We start from the raw sequence: 26,832 nt of genomic DNA on the forward strand, positions 1-26,832 counted from the left end.
AAGCCTGCCGCTGAAGGAGCTGCCCAGAGCTGTTACAGTACCATGCAGGGGGTGGGAAACGTTCTCCATCAGGACAGAGCTTGCCTTCTTCACCAGTTTGTTTAGTCTATTCCTGTCTGCAGCCGTAGTGCTGCTGCTCCAGCAGACCACTCCGTACAGGATGGCTGATGCCACCACAGAGTCATAAAAAGTCCTCAGGAGTGTTCCGTGCACACTGAAGGACCTGAGTCTCCTCAGCAGATGAAGTCTGCTCTGGCCTTTCTTATAGAGCGCTTGGGTGTTAACAGTCCAGTCCAGCTTATTGTTCAGGCGAACACCCAGGTACTTATAAAAGTCCACTATCTCAATGTCCTTTCCATGGGTGTTCACCGGTGTGGGAGAAGTGGGTCTGCGCCTGCGGAAGTCCACCACCAGCTCTTGGGTTTTACCCGCGTTGATCTGGAGGCAGTTCCCTTGGCACCAGTCCACATAGTCCAGGTTAAGTTCTCTGTACTCCGCCTCGTCCCCATCAGTGATGAGGCCGACAATGGCCGAGTCATCAAAGAACTTCTGCAGGTGACAGTTAGGTGAGAAGTCTGCAGTGTACAGGGTGAAAAGGAAGGGAGCCAAGACGGTCCCCTGTGGGGCCCCTGTGTTGCAGATGACCCGGTCAGACACACAGTCCCGAGTCCTCACAAATTGTGGCCGGTTGGTCAGGTAATCCAGGAGCCAGGATGTGAGGTGCAGGTCGACTCCTGTGTGTTCCAGCTTGTCCCTCAGAAGCATGGGCTGTATGGTGTTGAAAGCACTGGAGAAATACTTACCATGTTTTCTCCACCGCTGACTGCATGCTATTATAACACATTTACATACAACTGTGGCAACCCAGACTTTTTTGACGGATGGCATTTTCAGCCAACATTTATGACAACCAGTGCCAGTCTGCCATTCCTCTTAAGCCAATGCTTTGTTGTTTGGGCATTCAGCTTTCTTAGGGTATAGTTCATATCATTATCATTACTGTATTCATGATAAACTAGTTTTATTTGTGTGTAAAACCCCTGGGCTGTTATGTAGCACTGGTGCTATTTTGCAATACCAGTTTTCACACATGCGCTACTGAAAATGTCTAAAAAATGTCGGGACAGCCTGCTCCTGAAATCTTCCTTAGTTGCTTATTCAGGAAGTGTCCAGCTATATTGCACATTTAAATTGTCCATAGTAAGGATTGCGCTGCAGACAGACAGCACACATTATCTGGAATATCTCCATAGGGAGTTATCACACAGTTCCAGTAAGTTCCTGTTGTGTTCCCAATGCACCAAGAAGTCAGGTTTAAAATAAGCCTGATTGTTGGGCATTAGAGTGATATTTTTTTTACCAATGCTGCAAGTTCTATTGATTCTCTCTTCACCTCTGGCATTTAACTTGGAAATATACACAACTTGAATAGGCATGAGAATGTAAAAGTTTTGTCAGGAGTGCAAGGCTCTGCCAGTTCCTGGAAGCAGTATATATTGAACTTAGGAAAATAAATCTCTCGCTAGCACTCCCAGCAACCCACTGCGCTCCGCTGAACACTTACATGAGGCCTCTGTGCTCTCTTACGTCTGCTGGGTCAGAAGGTCTTTAAGCGATTTTCTCTGCTTATATTGCTAGTGAATATAAACTGTAGCTTTCTGGTCCCTGAATATCGCCTACGCCATCCCACTCCCCAGCCAGCTCCCAACTAACCCAATTTTCTTTGAAGGAGAGTGAAGGGGACTCCAAGCTAAGGGAAGGAACATCACACAGTATGTATGTGTGGCGAGGGGCAGGAAGGGGAGAATGGGGAAGAGACCAACAATGACACCTGGGGAATTGCTACCCGGGAAATACTGTTTCCAGAACCTTGAATTTATTTTAGAATACGATAAGACACAATGTACAAAAACTCAAAAGTTTACTGAACAAATGAAAAAGGGACCAAAGCTTTAAGGTAAGAATATTGACAGACAATTCAAATTAATTTAATCAATAAGAGCTTAAAAAACAAGATGTATAACATTACATAAAAAAGTCCTTCATACAAAAGCCATTACCATAAGTAAGGTCTAAGCCAGTTTTACATAAAGCATAACATGACAAACTGAGTTGAAGCCATTTGTGGAGAGGCAGGTTATAGTAAATATAGTGATGCTACTGCTCAATACTGCTTTTAACTTCAGGTGAAACCCTAGACTGTATAAAACAGTCAGAGGGGCTTCTTGTCAACAGGCAAGGCAGGCTACTGCTTGGGGCCCCAGACCAGTAGGGGGCCCCTGTGGTCTGACAAACTTTAAACCACAGCAGTGGCCCAAAATGTGCACAGTTTGCAGACTTCTGACAGCACTCACTAGGGTTGCCCTTCTAAGGGTTGCATGCATTTTGCCTGTAGAAGCCAAAGTTTGTCAATGAAAGTCAACAATGAAAAATGAAGAGGAATTATCTGTCTATAAGAGAAAAAAAACAGGAAAAAGGAGGAAGAGGAGTAAGCGTCGGTACACTACACATAATGGTGATGAACTCTGGCTTGATTTTTGCCTAGGTCCCCAACAGACTCTATAATCGCCGCTGAAAACAGGAGTCACCCATTGGCTTCCGAAGCAGAGTTTTGAAGCCCAAAGATGGCATTGGCCATAATGGGAAAGGTTTCCATTTCAACTAACTTACAGGCAAACTAGTAACAGGTTAAGAGGTGGAGCTGAGGTAGACTTTCAGCCTCCTTGCAGCTTTAACGTGCCCACCTGTCAGTCAGATCAAACACATCCCTTTATAGGTAACCACTGTACCAAGGGTTAATATTTTATGACTTTTCCTTTTTGATTATACAAAGGCAACAATAATTATGAATATTAATTTGGGCCGTGGTTGTTTTTGATGAACAGGTGAGTAAGCCAGGAGGCTTGGTGTCATTTCAACTAAATCACATTACTGTCCTGAAAGACTCTTCTTTGTTCACATTGTTTTCATTGTATGGAAATGCTAGCTAGATGAGCTGGATGGGCATATATTCACAACGCAGATATTCAGTCGAGCTGCCTAAACCCCTCCTCTTTGTGTCTCAATAAGCAGGAAGTTAGCTGGAGTTAGCCTTTTCGAGATAGCCATCGCTATCGTTAGGCTTCCTAACTTCCAGAAACCAAGTGGTGACATCACTGAGGCTTCTTCCATGTTTTACACAGCCTATGGTCTAGTTGCAAAACGTGTGTAATGAAACTCAATACAACAAAAGGAAAAGGAATATTTCTTCACTTTATAAGAAACATTTTCTTTTCTTTTCTGATCGGTTATTTCCTCCAATTACTCTTGTGGATACACTGAATGTGAAGTCATGTCAATCAGCAAGAAACACATTTCAATTCAATTCAGAAGACACTCTTATCATATTCTGGGATATTAAATGATGATTTCACAATCATAAACTAACGATACAACTAATGAATAAATGATTTAAAGGCAATTTGCCTGAAGAAATAGTTCCCTATCCTCCACACATAACCCAATACTGAATACAGGCTGCAGGTTTTTCTTAATGTAAAGGTGTTTGTTAACAGGCTAGAGAGAGATAACACAGATGGTCTGCCACTGATAACTGCTTGGCTTTATTAGTATCACTGGAAAATGTGTGCAGCCAAAACGCCATCAGAAGACTCAACAGCTGTTAAAGCAGAGAGACAGCTTATCCAGCTGTGGTTAAGAAAAAGACAAAATCCAATTAATTTTTGGAAATATTTTTCTTGTTTGTCTCACAAATGCTGGGTTTCCTGAAGTCTTCCCTCATATCCCTGGAACAGGGAGATGAGATTTAAGATCAACTAGATCTAACATCACACTTTCCTTTTGGAGTGAAGGGGACAATTCCAATTCACATCTGCTAACCAATCTAATTTAATTGTTTGAACTACTAATTGTGTAAAAAAAAAACACACATAAGAATATGTCCTTTGGGTGTGATGATTGAGTGTCTGAAGCATTTTTCTTTTACAGTTTATATGTCTAGAATGTGTCTTGAAAAGCAAGTAATTAGCAAAGCTTTGAATGAAGCATAAAGGAATACTAGAATATCTAATCAATGTAGTTGCTATGGTAACTCCTTCTTTAGGTTGAACAGAAGGATTTCAACTCCATGTACAGTGGTGTTGGACAAATCTGTTTAATGCCATTATATGACTGTTCAATTTTAGGATAGTGCGGTTACTGTCAGTGGTCAGTATTAAACAATGAGAATGTTTTCGTCTCCCAACACATCATGATGGATGCTCCAGTTTCGGTCGGTCCAAAGACATGCACGTCAGCTGAATTGGACACTTTGAATTGTCCGGAGGTTGAATAGCACTGCAGACAGACCGTGCAAATAGTCTGGAACATCTGGGTTCATTTTTTAATTCCAAGGGGTGTGATCACAAATGTACACACAAGAAACTTAGGCTAATTATGAGTGAACAATAATTTAATTTACATGATTAGAGAAGAATTAGAAATGTGGAATTAGACACCATCGTGACATTGTCATGAATTTAAAAGGGATGTTGAAACCATGGGCCGGATAGGATACCCACAATGGAATCTGGACACTGGTCATGGTTGTGCAGGATGGAGGATGCAGGAGGTTATTAGCTGCCCTGAAGGACTTAACCTCAACACTGATGAGATGACTTGGAGGTGACTTGGAGGAGGTTTGCAATGATCCAAAGTGAAATGATGAACTCACAGCAGCAGAAAAGAGAACAGATTGAAATTTTGGCAACAGCGGGATGATTGGTTGATTAAGGCATCTGAGAAATTTGATTTGTCATCAGAGTAGCAGAAACAGATCAAGAGGGAGAGGTAGGTGGTAATATGAATGAAGGATGATTTTATGAATGACTAAATGTGTTTGTGATATTGAGCTTACGCTGACGTTTATTTAGTAACGTTAGCCTTCATTAATAAAAGTCATCAACCTTTTTTTAAATTTCATTTTGACAGAATATGTATCTCAATCTGACTTTTACAATTAATTCAGTGACTGTTAAAGACTTAGACCAATAAGAGAAGGATATTATTAATATTTCTAAGAATGGATTGAAGTTGTAGAACATTATGATCTTAAAATTGAGTTTTCCTGAAAAGTACCTTTGAGAATCATTCGGTTTGCATCTTTGCGCCTCCTATGGACAGAACAATGAGAATTAGAATTACTTTTTTGGCACATCTCTGTGTTGATTTTGTCCTGTGCTAGTTTAAGTAATGCTTTTTAACTGAAAATCTCATCCAGCTTCCTAATAACCTTCAAATGTACCACTGGTTATGAACAATTGTGGTGAAAATATAAACAAAGGCTGTTTTTATAACATGTTGTTAATCACCTTGTCTGACACCTACCCCCGCAGACGCTGTTCCAAGCTTTAATACTTTCTATAGACATAGTCAAGCTTGTGTCTGATGACCTTGTTTGCTTTTGTGGCTCAGTAAGAGGCACCCAAATCAATTTCAGTCTGTTTCATAACCAGTCAAAAAGTAAAAAAAGTAAAAATGCATGACCAAGAGTTTAAATGAGTCCATTTTGGGCTTTCCCTCCTTGCACCTGAATTCCTAAAAAGTCTAGAAAAATACTGATTTTTTTGAGAACCATGAATGTCATGTAAAAATCTGAAGAGGAAGTCAGAATGTTCTTATTTACTCTGACATTTTGATGTTTAAAAAATAGTTGAAAAGTAAAGTGCAAATAATATCACATCCTGAAAAGCATTATTTCTCCCACCAAATGGAGCCTGGTAAACCTGAAGTAAACCAAGCAGGTAGTGACCTCCAATAAAAGCCATGAAAGCCTCAATTATTTCCAGCCTCCATAGTAAAACTATCCAGACACACATTTCACAGGAACTTTGAAATTACTGAGGGCCTGTATTGATTTTTGCATTTATCACTTCGCAAAAACATAGGCTTCAAAAACCTTACTCGGACATTGTTGCAGAAATCAGCCTGAGGGCTTTGTTTGGTCAGTAAATCATATATTTTTATATAGGCCTATCAAGGTTGAAATCTAATGATTAGTAACATATTTTCTCACAACATCCACAAATAATGAATTATAATGTTTTAAAACTTTATTCAAACAAAACCAAATAATGGAAAAAAAAAACATTTTGGCATCATTTTGAAATATGATATATGTTTGCGAAATAAACGCATGCAATGCCTATATTTGCACCTTTATCGAACATAGAATTAATCCAATAACGAAGATGTAATTTTCTTCCGGTTAAATAATTCCATAGAGTTGAACAAGTTTAGGAGATCTGACTGAGAGCAGATGACAGTAAACCTCTTTAGCGGTACTGTTGCTTATGAATCTGTTCACATCTCACAAAAAGCTCTACAAGGAGAAAATGTTCCACTCAACTGCACAGAGAAAATCAGTCTCTCTTATAATAGCTCCGGGCAATTTCAGACCACACAGAATGACAAGGGAATCAATTTTCCTGGTTAGGTTATAGATGGATTTTCTTCTCCCGGTCTTTTCATAAGAAATGACTGAGATATGTTATATCAATTATTAAGAAATCTTCAGCAGGGTTACATTCCAAGGGCTACACCGCTTTTATGAAACCTAATGAATATTGTTAATATTAAACTTACAGAGAAGATTTGAGAAATTAGCATTTGCTGATCTTGCTTTAAATTTTAGACTGAAATTGGGCACTTAAGAGAAATCTAGACACGTGGCCATGTGTGCTGAATGTTAAACTGTGAATAAATGATGTCTGATCCATCATGAGAACACAGTTAACTTGGTGAAGTATGAAGTATAAAGAAACGGTCAGTAGATGGATCCAGCCTGACCCCATGTGGAGAATACAGTACAAAACACTTTACATGCACCACACAACACTGCTGATAGCTTACAGTTTGCTTTTACCTCTGAGCATGTTAAAAGGCTGAATTTAACATCATCCCCTATTGTTGTGTTTTTTTTCCCTGAATGTGTGTTAAAAAGTCAACGGTAAAGAGGAGAGTCAAACTGCCAAATAGATCCCTCTGATGATACAATGCAGTGGGAGTCATTCATTAGGCTAATGAACGCTCATCTTATCAAATATGCCACCATACTAAGTAAAGGCTCATCAGGTGAAAGCTCCAAGCTACAATCTATTTGCAAAATTCTTGTTGGATTGATGTTAATATTTTGTGACTGGATGCTTGGGATTGTGAGGACACATATCTCGTTTGGACGGATCATTTGCCTCCAGCAGTGACTAAACCAAATATTGAACTCAAGAACTAGAAGTATAAGTGGGAAGGTGAAAAAACTGAGTTACTTTTGGTATAATAAACCTTTCATTATATTATGATTTCAAATAATATAATAACATATCTATCTATCTATCTATCTATCTATCTATCTATATAGGCCTATATATGGCTATGCTAACACATAAGGTTTTAAATTAGGCCTATATGAAAATAAAAAATGATATTACAAGTTTTTCTGTTAACTGATAGCCTATGAATAAAACAAATGAACTCTGTACAAAACAATTAAAACCTGAAACTGCACACACTGACAAGGCATTAAAATGCTGATTACATCTAATAAATAGGAATTTACAGTAAATAACCGGTTGTTAGTAGGCCTGTGGTGCTCACAAAAGCTATGTTGCAGCAAAGTAACTTTATTAACTGATAATAGGCAACTGCAACAAAAAAAAAGTGTAACTTTACTTTGCAATGATAAGAATCTTAACAGGCCACATCCTCCAACACTGTTACATTAGTCCTCTGGTTGCTCCACACTAAGTGTAAAAAGGCTACATCAACTAGTTTTGAGGTTTTCATAGGCCTATTTAGTTGATGCAGGAACTATAATAACTTTATTTATATAGCACCTTTTAAAAACACAGGTTTACAAAGTGCTTTGACAAACAGCAAAAACAAGAACAAACTAAACCAAACACAGAAGAACATTAACAACAGTAAGAATATAACAGATGCAAAATACTAAAAATAATGAAATACAATTCAACAAAATTGTCGCAACAAAAGAACCCAAAGTGCACGATACCCAACAGACATATATAACCCGACCATCACAAGAACCATTATAAGAACCCAGGCAAAACAAGAACCCAACAACACGAGCTGAGACCAAGAGGAACCAAAGATTTAAAAAGATGTAAGAAACTAAAAGAGCTGAAAAAAATAAATAAAAAGATAACAGCAATACCAAGGTAAGAGCAGTAAAAGAAATAGAAACAAGTGGTTAAAGGATCGAAAAACCCAAAACTATAATATTAATAAAAATAAAAAGTAAATATAAATATGAAACATAAACAGACAAAGTAAGTAAGATAAGAAATTACCAAGTTAAAACACAAGAGGAGATTAAGATATGAGCATAAATAAAAGAACAGTAAGAAGTAAAAGAAGATAAAAATAGTAAAACCAGTAAGAAAAGAATTGAAATCTATTAAAAAAATAAAAAAAGATTTAAAAATCTATTAAAGCTTTATTTCCTAGTTCCTCATCTCTGTGAAGTCTTAAACTTTTCATGTAAGACCGTGGCATGAGATAAAAAGATGTCGAAATGAGGCTGGGTGTAAATGGCTATCTGTCAAGTGTAAAGTAAGCTCACGGTAGGCGGGACTACGTTGCCATGACAATGACGTCAATGTTGGTGTCGAGTAACCAAAGGTCAAAATAAAGACAAGTGAATGGAAACGGAAGGAAACTTAAACAGGCTGCAGGAAATTTCAAAGAACACCACCAAGTCCGGCTCAAACTTCAAACCAATGACGAGCAGTGTGTGTGTGGACTTTATGTTTTCGCAGAATCGTCGTTTTATTCGCCGGTAAGGAAACGTCAGACATCAAGAAGGTTAGGGTCACAGACAAGCTAACAGAAGCTAGCTAGCTCTATGACACCGAGCTAGCTCGCCTAGGTCGTTGTGCTAAAGTGAGCTAGTGCTAACAGTTACCACATTACATTGTTTACTTTAGCAGGCAGCCCGACAAGACAAAGTTACTTTAAGCGTTTTGCGGGCGAAACCAATTTACTTCCGGCATTTGCCGACTGTTACTGAAGGCTACCTCGCTAATTAAGTTAGCTTTTCCAGTGTTGCAGTGTCTCAGGATAGGACACTGTAGCTGGCCTTGCTGTGACTGTTTCCCAGCTGTGAAACTTAAGTGACATAACAATACCGTTATACTGAAAGTCTACTTCAACAGAAGCAATGTTGTAGCCAATGTTATTTCACCTGTGCAGCAAGTTAAACTGATTAAACAAGCAGGGTTGTTAATCTTTGTAAAAGCAGTGAGTTCAGTTCATAAAGTTTATTAAATTGGTTTATTATCCCTGTCAACAAAGCAAGGTGGTATTTTATCATTAAGCATCATTTTTTGGTGAGCTTGCTGTTGAATGTCTTTGTGTTGTCATTGAAAGTCATCCTCATCTGCATGATCACCCAGAGAGGCTTGTACCATTCAATGATAATGAGGTCACACGTCCTTCTCTCCTTTTTTCAGTTTTTAGAGGAAAATACCTGACTGCAGACAGTGTTACCTGTGAAACTGGAATCTGAAGTCACTATGGACATCGTGTACAAAAGAAGTGATTCTGTTCTCTCTTTTAGAGGGTGATTTTCCATGCTGACACCGATGTATATTTAGCATTTCTCCGTGTTCTTGGTGGTCTTTAACTGTCGAGTCCTGCTCCTGCTGTCTAGGTTGTTTGTATTACTTGTCAACATTGTTCTTAGCTGAGCACATATTCGTCTGTGACTGAGGTTACTGATACACAGGGTAGTTTGGGGCTGTAAACATCCCCGACTGGAAGCTGTCTATCATCAGAGCTTTCAGTCTGATGTTTGCTGCTGCCGATTGCCTTCAGCTCTGCAGAAATGAAAACATAATGTAAATGTGCCCATTTATCTGACCTGCTTTTTGAGTTAAATGTCCAGATAGGTTGTATTATGAAAATGTGCAAACTTTGTGTTTTAGTTGTCTTTGTCCTCAATATCACTCAACAAGGCAAACAGTGCTTTCCTATTTGAAAAATATTATTCAAATCTATGAAAATTTTGAACACTGAAATAAACTAAATTATTAAAGAAATAATTAGAAAACAAATAGGGACAAGGATGCATCATATTTTTAATTGGTTATGCATATTGAATATCTTAGATTTCTGCCCTAACCCAAAAACATCCCCTTTATTTTGAAAAAATGTACCTTTTACATTGACTCCATGAGACAGAAGATGTATTTGTGCTTCTGGGATTGGATAGCTATCTAGGGTTAGTATGTAATATTAACTAAAAGGCATCACATTTTAATGTCTCTCCACGCACAATGATGGCGAAAAACACATGGTGACGGTTCAGTGTAGGCCCCTTCCAATATACTGACAGAAACCCTGTTAAAATGTGAGTTGAAGTAATTGACTGTTTCAGTTTTATGTCTCTAGGTTTTAATTTTTTTCCTTATTATTATATATTTTTTCAAATGTGGAACCCAGCAGGACCAGCACACTTTGCTGCACCACTAATGGGATCGTAACAAATGAGCAAGTACGAGTTGTTCAGACTCAGTTCATGTAAACATCCTACACTCAGCTGTAATCGGTTGCAGCAGAGGCTGAGAGAAGGTTGTTTACTTGAACTATCTGGAAGTGACACTTCGACATAAAGTGAGATGAACGAAATGATTCTGCATTAGGATCTTACATCTCAGGTTTATTAAACATTTACATTAAAAGAAAATGAAATTGATGCACGTGTTAATAAAACATCTGTCGGTCACAATCCTCTAATACCAGTTAAAAACACATGTATGGTTTCGGCCTTATGACGCATTGAGGCATCACATATACTTAATTATATAACTGATGATTAACTTTTATTGAGTTAATAATGCTACATGATTCAGTGTTTAAATAATGTATGTTATAATGAAGATAGTGAGTAGCTGTTGTCCTTTTACCATTATAAACAGGATGTTAATGAAAAGAATAAATGTGACAAAATATTGACTATGCTCATTTACTGGTATCCTTGGTGTTTTTGCATTATGTTTTCACTTCCAGTCAACACAAAATAAAAGATTCAGATTTTGTTTGTAGTGTGATTGTTTGGTGTTTTTTTTTTTTACTTGGTCTGTAATCATATGATCACAGTGTTTTTTATGTTCAAACTGGTTGGACATCATTGAACCTATAAGGAGATCAAATTAAATTTGGGGACATTATTGAAATGGTTTTGTAAAACATTAAGGGTCAAGGTTATAACAAATAAACTAGCTAATGATGAAGGTCTAATGAAGGTTGGGTACAGTAAGTTATATTGCAGTTCTGGTAGCTTTCCTCTTAATGCTTCATGTCAAATTCTTAAATGGAGTTCTATAAATAGAGGTCCTCGTAGAGCCTGACAGAGCAGTCTAATTTCTGGATTCAGCCATTTATCAGCGAGCGAAGGAGGTAGCTTAATGGAAAGGAAGACACTAATGTGTGTTTTTCACCAGCGCACCGCTAAAATGGCTGTATTCAAGACTCAGTCATAGTGTTGCAGTCTTGGCAAAATAGAAACATCGAAGGCCTTGTAAAATAAAATACTGTATACTATTGTTAATGCTGAATGAAGTGTATTGAAAATGTTAAAATCATAAAACTGACACTGGTCATCCATACGGTTTCTTTTATATCCTCAAGGAACCTTCAGACATTGAATTCAATGAAACACCTCAAAATGAGAATAAAGCACCATCATAAGGTTATTTCCATTAGAAACCTTAAAAACAATAATTTACGACTATACTTTGAAAAAAAAGGTTGTTGGGATAAATAACAATGTGTATATAAATATAATGTTATGAAAATCTAGATGTATTCACTTTCTGTATCATAAAATGATCAGTGGGCTTTTTGGGGAATGTTCTAAATGTGAATGGACAGTATTTCTAACATGGATCTTTAAACCAGAGCTCATACTACACTTTCACCACTAGATGTCAGACTTGCTCTTCTTTTTGCTCAGGTGCACTTTGTAAGAAACAACAGTCATTGGTGAATGCACCAAAATGCTTTAAAAATATGATAAATATAGGCAAATATAAACATTTAAATTTCGCTCCGTTTTTATTTTCAATCCTGATTGGTGGATTTTTTTTTTATTGAGAGTTGAAAATTAAAAACTATTATAATGCAAAGGTTTTTTGTTGAGCAGTCTTAATTTAAGCATAATGACAAATGTCAATGAAACACTAAACAGACCTGCTTTTTTTAAACTATGCATCTCTTACAGTAGCCTGACAACCGCTGATCAAGAGATAATTAACGGAGCGAATGATATAAACTGTACAGCTCACTACTGAAAGCATTAACATAACGCTCCTTAGAGAAGTTTTTAAGCTGGTTTTGAAACATATTGAAATTGCTCTGATGTCTCCTGACAGCTATAGACGTGCATGAGCAAATAAGTTAAGGAAAAAGATGATCACCATATACCGTAGTTCTTTTCAAATGCCTGAAACGCACTGCTGCTGGGCGTGTGTCAGACGAAGTGAATACATCTGTGCATGATGTAGAAACAAATCTTTTACGTATTTCACACTAAATAATACGACGGAGGATTAGGGCCATGTGAAAAACGTTTTTATGCGCACTTTATGGGCACTTTTTTAATTTCGAGATTAAACTCGTAAATTTACGAGAATAATCTCTTAAATTAACGAGTTCGAGACCAGCCTGCGCAAAATGATGAAAGTAGAACTCTTAAAGTATTTTCCTCTGCAGACAACTTCCTCCAAGTCAGTGTGGTTCTTTCTTCGGAAAAGCCACAGTTTCTTGCATTATCTTTTCAGGGTGCTGATATTTTAAAGACAATGTGAAGCTGATGATGTGCCAAAAGCATGTGTAGTTTCATATCTGTATAAGTAGATGGTCGGTCTGCCTTGTTAAAGTGTCTCATGTGCAGAGACAGTTTGTGTCGTGTTCATACATCATTTTACAGATAAACAAGGTCTTGCAAGTTGAAGTGAAAACTTCTCTTGAACTAAAAGTTTTTACTGACTACACAAGGAAGTAGCCTATTTCCTTATTAGTGAAACCTTTAGGACAAGATGCTCCATGTTTGTCATTTGAGAACAGGATGCTGCTGCTCTTCTGATATAGACTAAAATAACAACTTTATTATTTTATTCTTTAAAGACTTTAAGCGTTCTACTTTCATCATTTTCGTGCAGGCTGGTCTCGAACTCGTTCATTTACGAGATTAAACTCCTAAATTTACGACTTTAATCTCCTAAATTTACGACTTTAATCTCGTAAATTTACGACTTTAATCTCGACTTTAATTTACACATTTACAGGGCCAAGTCAGCATAGATATAAGAGGTAGGCCTACTTCTTTGTCTATAGGGGGCGCCAAAGTCAACACAAAGCGACAGTTCCCCAGGAGTTTTGGAGACATTTCTGTAAAGAGAGGCATAACTCACCTTGGAGCAGATTATTTCTTGTGAATTTGCATTAGAAAGTAGCTGTCCTGTTCTTACAAAAATAATAAATAAACACATCTATTTGATTATTGTTTATTTAACAGTTATACTTATTTAATAGGCTACCCTAATGAATAGGCCTACAAAATCAGAGTATTTTCATTTCCTGAATTTTGGCCTTTTTCTCCAAGCGCTTGTACTTTATTATTATAAAACCTAGTGCAGGTCAGGACCCCCTGGTTGATAACGTGATTTAAACATCATCACAGACTGGCCTTACCATCAGGTCAAGTAGAACTTTATTTGATTTTTTTCCCTGAGGGAAAAAATATGTGCTTCAGTAAAATCAGTAATATCACACACTATCCGACACACAAGGCGAATATACAAAATTTAGGAACTATGGGACCACTATTTAATATTATTATTGGTGGAAATGGAAACAATACATACCGTTTTGCACTGAACGCAAAGCAAGAGGACCTACAGCGATACATGTAGTAATGGGACTTTTTTTTCTTCAACTGTGGAAATAGAATATTTGTAGTTTGCATAATCCTGTTGAAATTTATATAGGCTTACTGTACATTTTTTTGAGCGATAGCATGCAAGAGAAACGATACAATTAAAGACAATAGTCGGTTATCGTTTTGACATTTAAGGTGGTTTCATTGATTCATGAAAGAAAACACTCCACCTTAAAAATATTTATACACGGCAGAGAAAGCTTACAATCCCGGATCTAGCTGATGTTATCTTTAACCATCGCAGTATTGGCCAGAATGATGTATTTTCTATCTTTATATTATTTGCTATTGGTTAATAAAACTCATAAACAAGGTTTGAAACTAGATGAAGAAGAAAGGGTGCTATCAGACTGATGGTATTCCGCTTTTTTTTAAACAGCTGTTTAGCCAGATAAATAAGTGATCTAAATAGAAGTAATGCTGCACAGACCATGATCTTTCATACATACACAATATTTACTTTAAGGTTGTAGGTTTATGTCTGAACAAACATGGGCTTTCATCTCCAGTCAAAGTAACTATGTAAGCGGCTGTCATGGTTGGCAATGCAAACAGATGATCATATTTCTTATTGCTGGTTTGTAGTGCAAAGATGGGTGGCTTGTTCTGACAATGTATATGCAAACATACATGTATGTATAAGTCAGCTTATCTGCTCTTGTTAGTATTACAATTTGTGAAAAAAAGGTCTGCATGTTCTGCAAATTGAAGCCTCTAAATTAAAATGACCTTTCTAAAATACTTTTTTTTACAGCTTTTCTTCAGACATTGAAAAAAGAGAATAAGGGACGGGCATCAGGGATAGGAAAAGTAGATGCCTGTTTGCTTTATAGTGTATAATTCTCATAATATAGTAGAATTTAACAGGCATGTGCCTTTTTTTTATAATATGTGTCTTTTTATAATATGAATAAAGTTGGGGCGCTGTTGGTGCATTGGTTTGTGCACACGCCCCATGTACGGAGGCTCTGGTCCTCTGGGCAAGGCAGCTCCGGTTAGGATGCAACATCCGGCTACTTTCCCACATGTCGTTATAGAGTAGACTGTAAATATTAGTGGACGAAGCCTGAGTGACGTAAGCCATCTGTTATGGCAGGAGGCTCATCAGCAGTCGCCAAAGTCAACAAAATCCATGTCAACATGAGGTAAACACTGTTCCAACAACAGTACAGCTGGCGACACTCACTCAGGCTTCTCACTCATTGTAGACAGTCATGAGTCAGAGAGACAGTTACACAGGATATACTCGATTTCTCCTTCTTTGATCATGTATTTCTCCTATATTTACAGTAATACAGTCATATCCTAACAATATAATATGGATCAGTAAATGAAAGAAAACATGTAAAGTGTAGTTTCCCATTGAATGCTCTATCCCAGATTCATATCTTTTTTGCTTTTCTCTCCTCTTGTAAGAGAATTATGCTTACAATTTCACTTCTCTTCATCAACACAGGCACACGCATGCACTCACACAAGAAAATACTTAATCCTTTGAATTGTATCAAATATAATTTTATTTCATTTCACAATTTCATTCAGTACTTAAGCTATAACCTTCCTTTCCTACATTCATATAAAGCATCCATGAATAATATTCTGTGACACTTACATATTACTGTAATAAGACAACACAAGTTTCAAAAGTGGACGATTGCAATGGTCCTCGCAATCTTCAAACAGGGTGTCCTTCAAACAGATCTCACAAACAACTATTAAGGACAGCAGCATGTTTCACATTATAATAATAAAATAAAATAAAAAATAATAACAAGGGCCAAAAAAAATAAATAGGTAAAGCCATCGCTAACGGAAGTGTTCAATACAAACATTTCTGAAGGTAACTTAGGTTCAGGAGTGAATTTGCAAGTTACAGCAGGATTCACTCCTCTTTCTTATATACATATTGGTCATGAGAAAAAAGGGGGATAGTATTCTTCTGTTTTAAGTCATGTTTGTCTATAGAACACCCAGATCATCCCATCACAGTGTCACCAAACCAGTCTTAAAATCAAACAAGGAATTCAGGAAAAACCCCGCCTATAATAACATTTCCATCAACGTTTACCCTTTAACCTCTTCATTATTTGCTTGTTCAGGCAGAGATCATAAACCTGATGGTAATATGCAAAATCTAGTTTTAAAATGTATTTAGAGGCAAACATCTGTGCAAGTTTGTGTAACTTTGACTGAAACTATAAAGACCCATTCAAGGTTCAAATAACACAAAGCATAATTCTACCACTGTTGAAGCGATTGAGTGCCTTTTTCTGTGTTTGAAAGGAGCTTTGTATGTCCTCAAAGATTGCATCGTGAACTATTTGTTCTTTCCGTATTGTCTTGTTCCCCAGTTATATCACAAGATAGTTTATCTCTTATCACATAAACACAAGCGAATAAAAATGAGGGCGTGCGTCAGAAACATCAAGACTAACTGGATTCTTAAGAGGGTTTAACTGGCCCATGCACACAATGCTTAAAATATCCTATTGACAGGCCCAAATGAATCACTGCTCTTCTTGCTCTTCTTGCATCTTCATTTTTCAGCTTATGAAACATTTCCAGTTATAACATACAGCATGGTTTGTCATACCTTTGGTAATGTGAGATTCAGGAGGACGGGGGGCTTATCTAAATTCACTATCCACATGTAAAAAGTGGACAATGGCCTGATTCTCAAAAGGATTGCACAATTTTGGCTCCTGCTTAACCTGTGCTTACAAAAAATAAAAAGACATAGTCTAACTCACAAAGCACAGGTAAAAGGTTAACAGTATTTATGAAGGATGTCATGCTCAAACCATCCATTGATTGGGACAACAATACCCCTTCTGGGTGTCCTATGAATAAATGATCCATCAATAAACTAATGGTCTGAACAGCAGCTGCAATCCATTCCATGTGAATTCACCATTATGTGTATTGATGGAAAGGACCAAACTGTTCAACACGATGGGAATATTCAAAACTAGAGGGGAAGTTCAAAATGGGAACCCTAAAACGAGCACACTCATCTGCTGAATGAACAACTATGAAAATGCCGGAGCGCTGATCCACTTCAATTATTTCTTCAATTCTGTTCTCGAGGCTCTTCAGGCTCTTGATGCTGTTCATGTTAATACGCTCAACAAAGACAGAAAGAGACAAAGAAAAAAAAAGATAATCAAATTAAGCTCCTTTAAACATGTGTATTTTCTCGTACTGTGCTAGCTGCAAAATCATCTCGTATTCCACATTTCCTGGATGAGGTCCAGTTTTGAAGTGTTTGTCTGTAAGTGTTTCAAAGTAATGATTCCAGTTTCCATCTCTGTCTGCTCCAAATCCAAACACATTGACCTGGGGACACACACAAATATATCATAACTAAAAATTAATTTCTTCTGTAATTATTTATGTGTATAACTAGACATAGACTTTTAACAGGCTTACAAGTAAAGGCTCACTGATACTATTGAAGTAACCTGTAAAGTCATGAAGTTTGTGTCATTAGAATGTGCAACTTTTTGATGCAGTAGATGTCGCCCTTGAGCACCAGTATGAAACCAAAAAAAACTGCTGTTTGGCTACACCTCCGCCACACTGAATCCTCCGCTCTCCTTCAGCGACACACCTCCAATCCCTCTCCCCTCATGTTGGCACAAAGGATTTTCAAAGGTTAACAAATTGGAACGCACCATGATGAAGTGATTATCGCAAGCGGCAGACAAAATTGTCCTTGTCTCGAGCTGCATTGTTGTGTTAGCGGGCTAATGGTAGCGCTCTTTAGTTTGCGCATTCTGCGTCACACATTCTGCCTTTAAAGTTCAATTGATACAACATTGAGAAAACTATGATACTGAAATATGGAAAGAATGAAGAGGTCACACTCCTGGATCTGAAGTCATTTTACAGTACTCAACACTGTCTATTTTGTTTTCACACATGCATAAAACTTATGAAACTAAAAGTTTCTTGAAATCTTCCCATGGGCTGCATGTTTGAAGAGAAAATGACCAAATTCTTCACCACAACTTAAATCTGACGTTTGTTCCAGCCTGCCTTTTGTAAAAGTTCCAAGTGGTGAGCTGATGTGTGAACACAGCCAGAAATATTCATGGCAAAAATTCACCCTAATCGAGGGCACGACCTGTGCGACCTTCATGTACGTGATGAAGCTGCTTCATATCTTTTCTAATTGCCAGTATGTTTTTCCCCAACTTGTTCATTGATACTTTGAGACAATAAACAAAGGCAAAAGACATTTAAATAGTAGTGTCATGCTTTTTTTTTTGTCCAGTATTGGATTTCTGCAGCCCGTTTTTAATGTCATGTCTTGCCTCCTAATATGTGAATAAGCAACTTAGTAAGACATCAGGGGCAGGTTGTCTAGAAATGTTTTAGATGCTGATTAGAAGAGTAGAGCCCTTCAAAGGAAAGTTACTGTTTGACATTCACTTTGATTGCATGCTGGCATAAAGGTATCACTGTAAGCATCTCTACTTATATTTGAGACAGCAGTTTTGACTATTACCACTTGAAGCCACTAACAGGTTATCTTTGATTTACATTATGGGCACACTCAAACCGTGCCCAAGCACGTTTGACCCCCAAAGTCCAGTTTGTTTGACTAGTGGGGATGCTCTGTACCGTGCTCAGACACAGTAAACTCCCTTAGCCCTTAAACTGTTAGATACACATCTGTTGCTCATGCATATAAGCACAAGAAATCCAAGAGTGTGAGAGGGACAAATCTGGGAAGGGGGGGGTGATACTTCTTCGTCATGGTACAGGCAACTGGGTCTAGTGTGAATGTGCACTAACAGCATTCAAACTATAAATGAGGAAATGACAAACTCGTTTTCACATTTGCATACTACACAAACATGATGTGTTTCCTGAAGTGAGTGACTTTTTTAACATCTGGACAGAACCGACTGAGCTGTTTCCCCATTTCTTTTTTTCCTTCCTTTTTCTCTATTCAAAAGATTTATGTTTGGACTTTTCCTGCCTTTATTGTAGAGATGGGACAGTGGATAGAGTTGGAAATCAGGGAGAGAGAGAGAGAGTGGGGAATGAAGTGCGAGAAAGGAGCCACGGGTCGAACCCGCTTGCGAGGACTGCAGCCTCCATACATGGGGCGCGCGTACTAACCACTGCACCACCAGAGCCCTGTTTCCTCATTTGTAGTCTTCAAGCTAAATTTTAACAGCTCTCTCCAGCTACAATTATTACAGTTATTCTAATCTAACTCTTGTCAAAAAAACAAAAAAAGCTCATTTTCCTGCTGTGATCCATGTACCCTTGACCCGCAATTAACAAAAATGCAATATGTTTAAAAAGAAAAAAAGTTTTTGCATAATTTTAAACTTGCAGTTTTTATATTGTATTATTAGATTCACAACATAGTGTTTCATTACAGCTGCACTCTCACTGGAGAAGCACATAATTAGTGTTGTTTGATTCAAACCTACCTCATCACAAATCTGCAGGCTGAGAATCAAAGTCATAAAGCCGGTAGAAGGGTACCTTCCCTTTTTATGCAGCCATAGATCATACGTATATTTCATAAAAGCTGGATTGAGGACCATCACCTGTAATAAATCAAAGTGTCCCACTATAGGCATCAATTTGATTGGCAGTGAATGTACAACGCTACAAATGTATTATTGGATGACTATCTATTTGACAGTATGATGCAAAATAATTGAAAATTCTCACCAAATCCTTGTTCGCTATCTTTGAGTTCTTTTTCTCGTTTCCCCTGATGGAAGCAACAAAAATTATTACATTTAGGAAAGAATGAACTGGTAACCTATTGCTTAAAAAATAAGTAAATAAGACAATAGTCCATCAGATTAAGATTGTTAGAGGAAATCTATACATATAATACAAAAATTATAATTTAAAAAAAAGTATCATTCATGACATTTATTTGCTTCGTACATTTCTGCACATCTCAAATTCCTCCTTTTGTGGTCAGGAAGAAATCTGACTACTCAAAGTGCTTTTACACCGCAGGTCACACCTACTCATTCACACACTGATGGTAGAGGCTGCTATGTAAAGTATCGATTCTGTAAAGCATCAGATTGAACTAATCCCATTCATCCACATTCGTAGGCCGCAGACGAAGCAACTTTGGGTTAAGTGTTTTGCCCAAGCACACATCAGAAATGTAGCTGCGATCTCGGGATCGAACCCCCGACCTTCTGGTAGAGAAACAACCACTGATCCACAACCGTATATTAAATTCTCCAGCTCCAGCAATATGTCTTCATAATACACGGCTTGTGTTGTTTATTTAAGGTGATTTTTCATCGTACAGATTAGAGTTTAGACTTACTCTGTTTGCAAAGCTTTGAGGAGCCACTCCAAATCCTTTATCTTGAATAGAAAATGCACAAGATGAGTGGTGTTGTCCAAGTTGATCGCACTTTCCGGATACATGACATGATGAGTTGTTTTGGTCCCAACATCTGCCTCATAGCCTTTGGTACGGCCTCTGTTCATTCTAAATGAAACAGAAATACATATTTAATATCTTTTTTTTTTTTTTTTTTTTTTTTTTAAAGGTTCTGTTATCTTTGTATTTAAGTCTGATGATTTACCTTATTACAATATCATGGAAGTCTATAAGATGGCCATAATGTGATCCCTTCAAATTACCAGAGTTCCCCACCACGGCACAAGACCTGCAGCGCTCAGGACTGGCTTCTACAACTGCTGGAGGCGGGATGATGTCAAACAACTTGTCCAATAACGTATTTAAGTATTCTTTGCTGCGACTTTCATACTGTATGCCCTGAAAAACATGAGAGATGAATAAATGATAATTATAAGTTCAGACCTTTATTGTCCCCGCAAGGGAAATTTGATTTACATCAGTGGGTAAAAAAAACCCAACAACATATAATATAAGATATTCATTAAAAAGTCAACTGGAATGGTCGCAATATCAATAAAGTGCAATAGTGTTTTGGTAGACAGAGCAATGAGGTGCAGAAAGGCTCGCCTCGGGAGGAGCCTGATTCCTGCGGTTAAACAACCGCCCTAAACAAAAGGCCTCGCTGAACGGGCCAGAGTAGGAAGTCTTGACTTTGGTCTAACTCTGTTTGTGCTATACTCTGTGTTTTGGGTATGTATGTTCTTTGGTGGGACTTTTCTGTTTGGACAGTAATGGTGCTGTGGAAAGGAATTTCCTCTTGGGGACAATAAAAAGTCTAAAGTCTAAAGTCTAAAGAGCTTATACAGCGCTTTTCTAGTCTTCTGACTCCTCAAAGCACTTTCACACCGCAGGTCACACCTACACATTCACACACTGATGGTAGAGGCTGCTGTGTAAAGACCTTCAGAAGTAACTTGTCACATTTGCACACATGCATACGCCGCTGACGAAGCGGCGGGAGTAATTCAGGGTTAAGTGTCTTGCCCAAGGACACATCGGACATGTTGCTGCAGGAGCTGGGGAAGGAACCCACAACCTTCCAGGTTGAGAGACGACCGACTCTAACTGAGCCCTAAAACAATAAGGAAGTTCATTAACTTGCTTTTTGTAAAGTGTCTCAAGATAACACTTGTTATGAATTGGCACGTTAAAAATAAAGACTGAATGATTGATTCATTGATAGTGCTGCTGGAAAGTGCAGTCAAGGTTTACAGAAAATAGTGCAAGATTTGCACTAGGAACAAACGAAAAGCAGGAGTAAGAGTAAGAACTGAACACGACATTACATTTCAGGACATTAACTGATAGATAGAATCACTAAAGGTTTATTATTGGACTTCTTAAAAACATTTTTATCCTGACATCATATTGGTTGACAAAAAAAAGTACATGAGTGGAGAGCAGCCAAAAGATAAAACAAGCAGACAATGCAATCATTGTTTTCTCAAACAGTCCCTCTTTCAAGTTTCAAGAATTATTTAGCTCTGTGTCATCCGCCATGAAGAAAGCTGTGTGAATGGAGAAATTAGCCACCTGTTGTTCCATCCTAACTGAAAGACGATAACCAGTATATAAGTTGTTGTCTTGTCTACATAATGTGCGTTCAGTTTCACACAAGAGGAAGTAGGATAGTTAGCTAATGTGTTGAAATTGTGTTGGAAAACAGAAATAGCCACATTTATTAATGTATTTTTTAAATCAGGGACACTCAGAGTGAACAGAAACAGAATAGTGGTGCAGTTTCTTTAAAAGGCGTGTTGACATTTACCTTCCACCAGTTGAAAGCATCCTTTGCAATTGCATAGTTTCTTGATAAAAAAGGCACAGGTGCGGCATCGAGAACCGCCTGGAACCCAGAATCTTTATCTGTTATACATTTTTTACATGCACAATGCTGCCGAGGTGTGTAGGAATGTAAATTGAACTTAGTTGAGTACATGGACAGCACAATTAAGGCAAAAATACACAAAAGGTATATAACACGCTTTAGATGTTGTTGATTAAATCTGGAGACCATCTTGGCAGAATGAAGCTCTTGTAGAACAGAGGCAATCTGTGGGTCCAATGAGAAAATAAAACAAAACAAAAAGTCAGCTCATTAATCTGTCAGGAATAAGCCAAGAGCAAACCATAATCAGGTGATATTTATTACAATTAATGTATTGCAAACACAATCTGGGTGTCCTTTGAGGACCATAGGTTATCAGAGGATGCAAGTGATGACACCGCCTGCTGTAAAATGCTCCTGATATTTAAAACGCCACACCTATGTGCTTACAGCTAGTGCCCAAACAAAAGCAAAATGATGTTATCAGGAACAATATACAAAACGTTGCCCTGAATATTTTCTGATCTGGTCAGACAGGTTAGTTACACAATTGCAAAAATAATAAAAGTTTTTTCTTTCAGAGGCTGGGCGTGGCTTATTGGCTGCAGGATTTAGATCCTGGTTCACCTCTCCCAAACTGCCAGATTATTTCCGCCTACACCGTGGTAGATTGGCTTTTCAGAATCAATAAGTATAAATAAATAATTTGTGCTTTGGAATTACCTGTCACTAATTATCCCTTGTCTTCTTTTTTCCCCAGTGCCTCCAACCAACGAGCTCCGGCGCCTCACCACCCAGCCTCTCATTCAAGCCTCACCAGCCTCACTTCAATAAATACCCCTTTTACCCACCACCCTGTTTTCCGGTCTTGCTTTTGGGTCCACTTAAAAAACCTTTTAAGATCATAACAAAGCTTCTACAGTGGATATTGGAGAACATCAGAGATCAATGTTTGTATAATTGACACATTCACAGTTAACAAGTTAAGAGAGGATGAATCAGGAGCGGTATTAGACGGCACAGAGGATATTTAGTGTTGGTGCTTTGAGCTTAAAAGCCAAAATATTGACTTAAACATAATAATTCAAAGAAGCTACAAATATGAAACGATTTTATTTTCCCTAAATGAATAACTTTAGTATTCTTATTATTTGTGGTTTCTTCTGTAAGAATGTCAAATAATGAAGAAATATAATTCCACAACTTAATGTCCCTTTGTCATTTACTTAGCCTATAACAAGCTAAAAACAGACATACAAACCAGCAATCACAGCAGACATGGATGCCGTAAAACAAACAGTAAAGCATACATAGACAAGCAGATTGATGATGATGACTAAAAATAAGACCTGAACATCGTATTTTTGTCATTAGAAATATGTCAAGACCAAAATAATAGAAATAACAACATTATTTCTGACACCAGCAGACAGACAGACGGACGGAAATAATAGAAATAACAACATTATTTCTGGCACCAGCAGACAGGCACAGAGTCAGGACTTTTCCCCAGACAAGGTTTTTTTCCAATTTTAAATAAGATCGTTGGATAACTATATTTAACTACATACCAGGTTAAACATATACAACACCAACATAAGTTAGAATTATATATCTATAAATAATGTTTTCTCTTACCTGAAAGTGAACAGTCAAACGGACGGTTGAGGCAAAACTAACACCGACAATGATAAACGTGTGAAACATCAACAATGATACCAGCTGAGATGAAAAGCAGGTTGAACGGCTACTCAGAGAAGCCTGGTAGCTTGCCAATGCATTACAGAAGCATTGGCAGTCACTACAGGTGTACACAGGTGAAGGCGTATGACTATACACACTTTTTTTCTGGCCTCTAGGTGCATTACATCATAAATACACCAGATACAAGTCAAAAGATCAACCCTTATAGGAGCCAACATTAAAAAACTGCATTCAAGTGAATAACATGATGTCAATAAAAACAATATAATGAAACAGCAAATTGTAACTAAATATTCAGTATGAAAAAGTTGAGAGGTTTTTTTAACAGACTCACTCCCGACAGCGCAAGATAATATGATGTATGCAGTATAAAACTCTATATAAACCTCATAAACACATTAACAAACACACAAACGGTCATTTTTGAGTGTTTTGTTCTGAAAATAAACCGGATGTTTTTAAGATTTATTTTACCCTTTTGTGCCTTTAATGGAGAGATAGGACAGTGGATAGAGTTGGAAATCAGGGAGAGAGAGTGGGGAATGACATGCGGACAGGGAGCCACAGGCGGGATTTGAACCTGGGCCGCCCGCTTGGAAGACTATGGCCTCCATACATGGGGTGCGCGCACTAACAACTGCGCCACCAGCGCCCCATAAACCAGATGTTTTAATGTTGTTTCGGTGTCTGACTTCCCGTCCCGCTTGTTCTTTTCTGTGCAAAATTGATGCGTCAGGCTCCGGCATCCGGCAAAAATAGAAGCTTTGCGTATCTGCTGCGGAGGGCAGCGGACTGCCGGAGCTGAGATGCAGTGCAGCGTACCCAGTAGTCAATAAAGGAGCTGCAGAATTATCCTGATCAATTCGAGGTGTATTTCTGGATTTCAGTGATCCAGATTGATACGCTGCTCTCTGTAACCACACATTAAAAAGAACACAACAAATTAAAGCGAAGCATAATGATCCTGAACAGCAGCTGGCAGTATGTATGAGGCACAGACAGCCACGCACACACACAAACAGGAATGGATGCGAAAAAACGCAGAAAAGCGAACCTGTTCCGAAAGAAATATTGACCGACAAAAGTGTCAAACTGTCATTATTATCAGTGCGCAAACATGATTGACATAACATGGGATCATATTTCTTTTTTAACATGCGTCAATTTCGGACGAAAAAAACGGACTCAGTGTGCAATTTTTGTATTGGTTCTCTTCATATCTATCTGAAAGATCATTCTCAGTTACTGTTGGTAAACATGCTTCGTCTGTAGAAACCCAATCTTGATGTGTTCCCCAAGGGTCTGTTATGGGCCCTCTGTTGTTTTTGTTGTATCTGCTCCATCTGGGGCATCTTATAAGAACTTTTAAAGATGTGTCCTATCAAAGTGGTCCAAACTGCTGCTGCTAAGCTGTTGAGGAGATCCTCCCAACGGTCTCTCGTGACACCTATCCTTAAGTCTTTACACTGGCTCCCCATCAGTTTCAGAATCCAGTTTAAAGTTCTTATTATTGTGTTTCGAGCCTTGCTTGGTCAAGCTCCAGTTTATGTTAGCTGTTGAGGCCTTTTAACACCAGCAGGTCCCTGAGGTCCTCTGACCAGGGTCTGCTGGTTGTTCCTTCCATGAGGCTCAAAACCAAAGGAAACTGTGCCTTTGAGGTTGTGGCATCTAAACTTAGGAACTGTCTTCCCCCAGAACTGAGAGCCTTGGCCTCTGTGGACACTTTTAAAAAGCAGTTAAAGACCCCTCTGTTCAGACTTGCTTTTGTTTAATCTGTCTGTATTTGATTTAATGTGACTGTCTGTTTGTATTATCTCTGTTTCATTTTTATTCTGAAGCACTTTGTGACGTCGGTTCTTGAAAGGTGCTATATAAATAAACTTTTCTTACTTACTTACTTGGAAAGCATTAGGCAGGAACAGCACACATCCATCCATCCAAGCTTATAAGGCAGGGAGATAAGCAACAAATCCAAACAGAGCAGGTATCAATGACAAGCATGACACTGATTAGCAAACTCCCAAAACAACCATACCATCAATTTTAACCACATCCTGGAGTTTCTCAACAGTTTTTGCAAGGTCTAGGAGCAAGGATATAAAGGAGTGGCCCTGTGGAATAACACCCATAGGAAAATTAAGATGGCCAAACAAAGAAAGTAATTCCCTTTTTTGACATAACTACTGCTTCTTGTGCTTTATTCATGATTTCTCGAATGCAATTTCATTTCTCAAGAGCAGGGAGGCTTGCATTAGGTTGCTGTCTAAAGTAATTCCTAGAAGCTGTAAAGACTGAAGTGGCCTACTGTTTCTCTTCAGACAGAGGAATACCTAATCTCATAAAGTTTGTTTGAGAGAAGTGATACATCAATCTTTTTCGGATTATGATATCATCGATCCGCGATGTAGACGGCAGAGGCGGCCTCACGGCTAAGGCAGAAGATGGAGTGGACTTGAGGGCCTGGATTCTGGAGTTAATGCTGACGAGTGACGACTGGACACTGGCTAAAGCTGACAGGGCTGGATTCTCTTCAGGATTGGTGAAGCTGGAGCTGGTAATGGGAACGAGCCCTCTTGGAAGGCCAACTGGAGCTGGGACGGCAGCAGAGTTGCAGTTGCATTGCTTCCTTTCCACGGGGACTTTCTTGCTTTTCAAACGAGAGCTCCGGTGAATGGAAGCTGGGCTCTCTTCTTCTAATAACACAAAATACACATGACAGTTCTACTAATTTAATCAGTTTCATAGTTCCTGGATAAGAAATGGCATATTTATAAAATATATATAAAATGTATTATTTGTTGGGTGGTGATCATGCTTCATCATTCTTGCTTTGATGAATACTGACTGAGTTATCACAAATTTAATTTAGCCTTACACTATTAA

The 26,832-nt window shown here is 38.1% G+C and overlaps 1 protein-coding gene across 1 annotated transcript; it reads right to left on the reverse strand.

Moving 5' to 3' along the window:
- Nucleotides 1-16,601: 16,601 nt before the first annotated feature.
- Nucleotides 16,602-24,024, reverse strand: LOC132991606 (CMP-N-acetylneuraminate-beta-galactosamide-alpha-2,3-sialyltransferase 1-like). Its single transcript, XM_061060413.1, has 7 exons — nucleotides 23,884-24,024; nucleotides 22,186-22,470; nucleotides 20,581-20,774; nucleotides 20,316-20,483; nucleotides 19,691-19,733; nucleotides 19,444-19,563; nucleotides 16,602-17,329 (listed from the first exon to the last, which is right to left on the reverse strand). Exons 1-7 carry the CDS (start codon nucleotides 23,950-23,952, stop codon nucleotides 17,162-17,164), a joined length of 1,047 nt encoding a protein of 348 aa, XP_060916396.1. The 5' UTR covers nucleotides 23,953-24,024; the 3' UTR covers nucleotides 16,602-17,161.
- Nucleotides 24,025-26,832: the final 2,808 nt, after the last annotated feature.

Source organism: Labrus mixtus, chromosome 16 (genome assembly GCF_963584025.1).
Source record: "Labrus mixtus chromosome 16, fLabMix1.1, whole genome shotgun sequence".
NCBI lineage: Eukaryota > Metazoa > Chordata > Actinopteri > Labriformes > Labridae > Labrus > Labrus mixtus.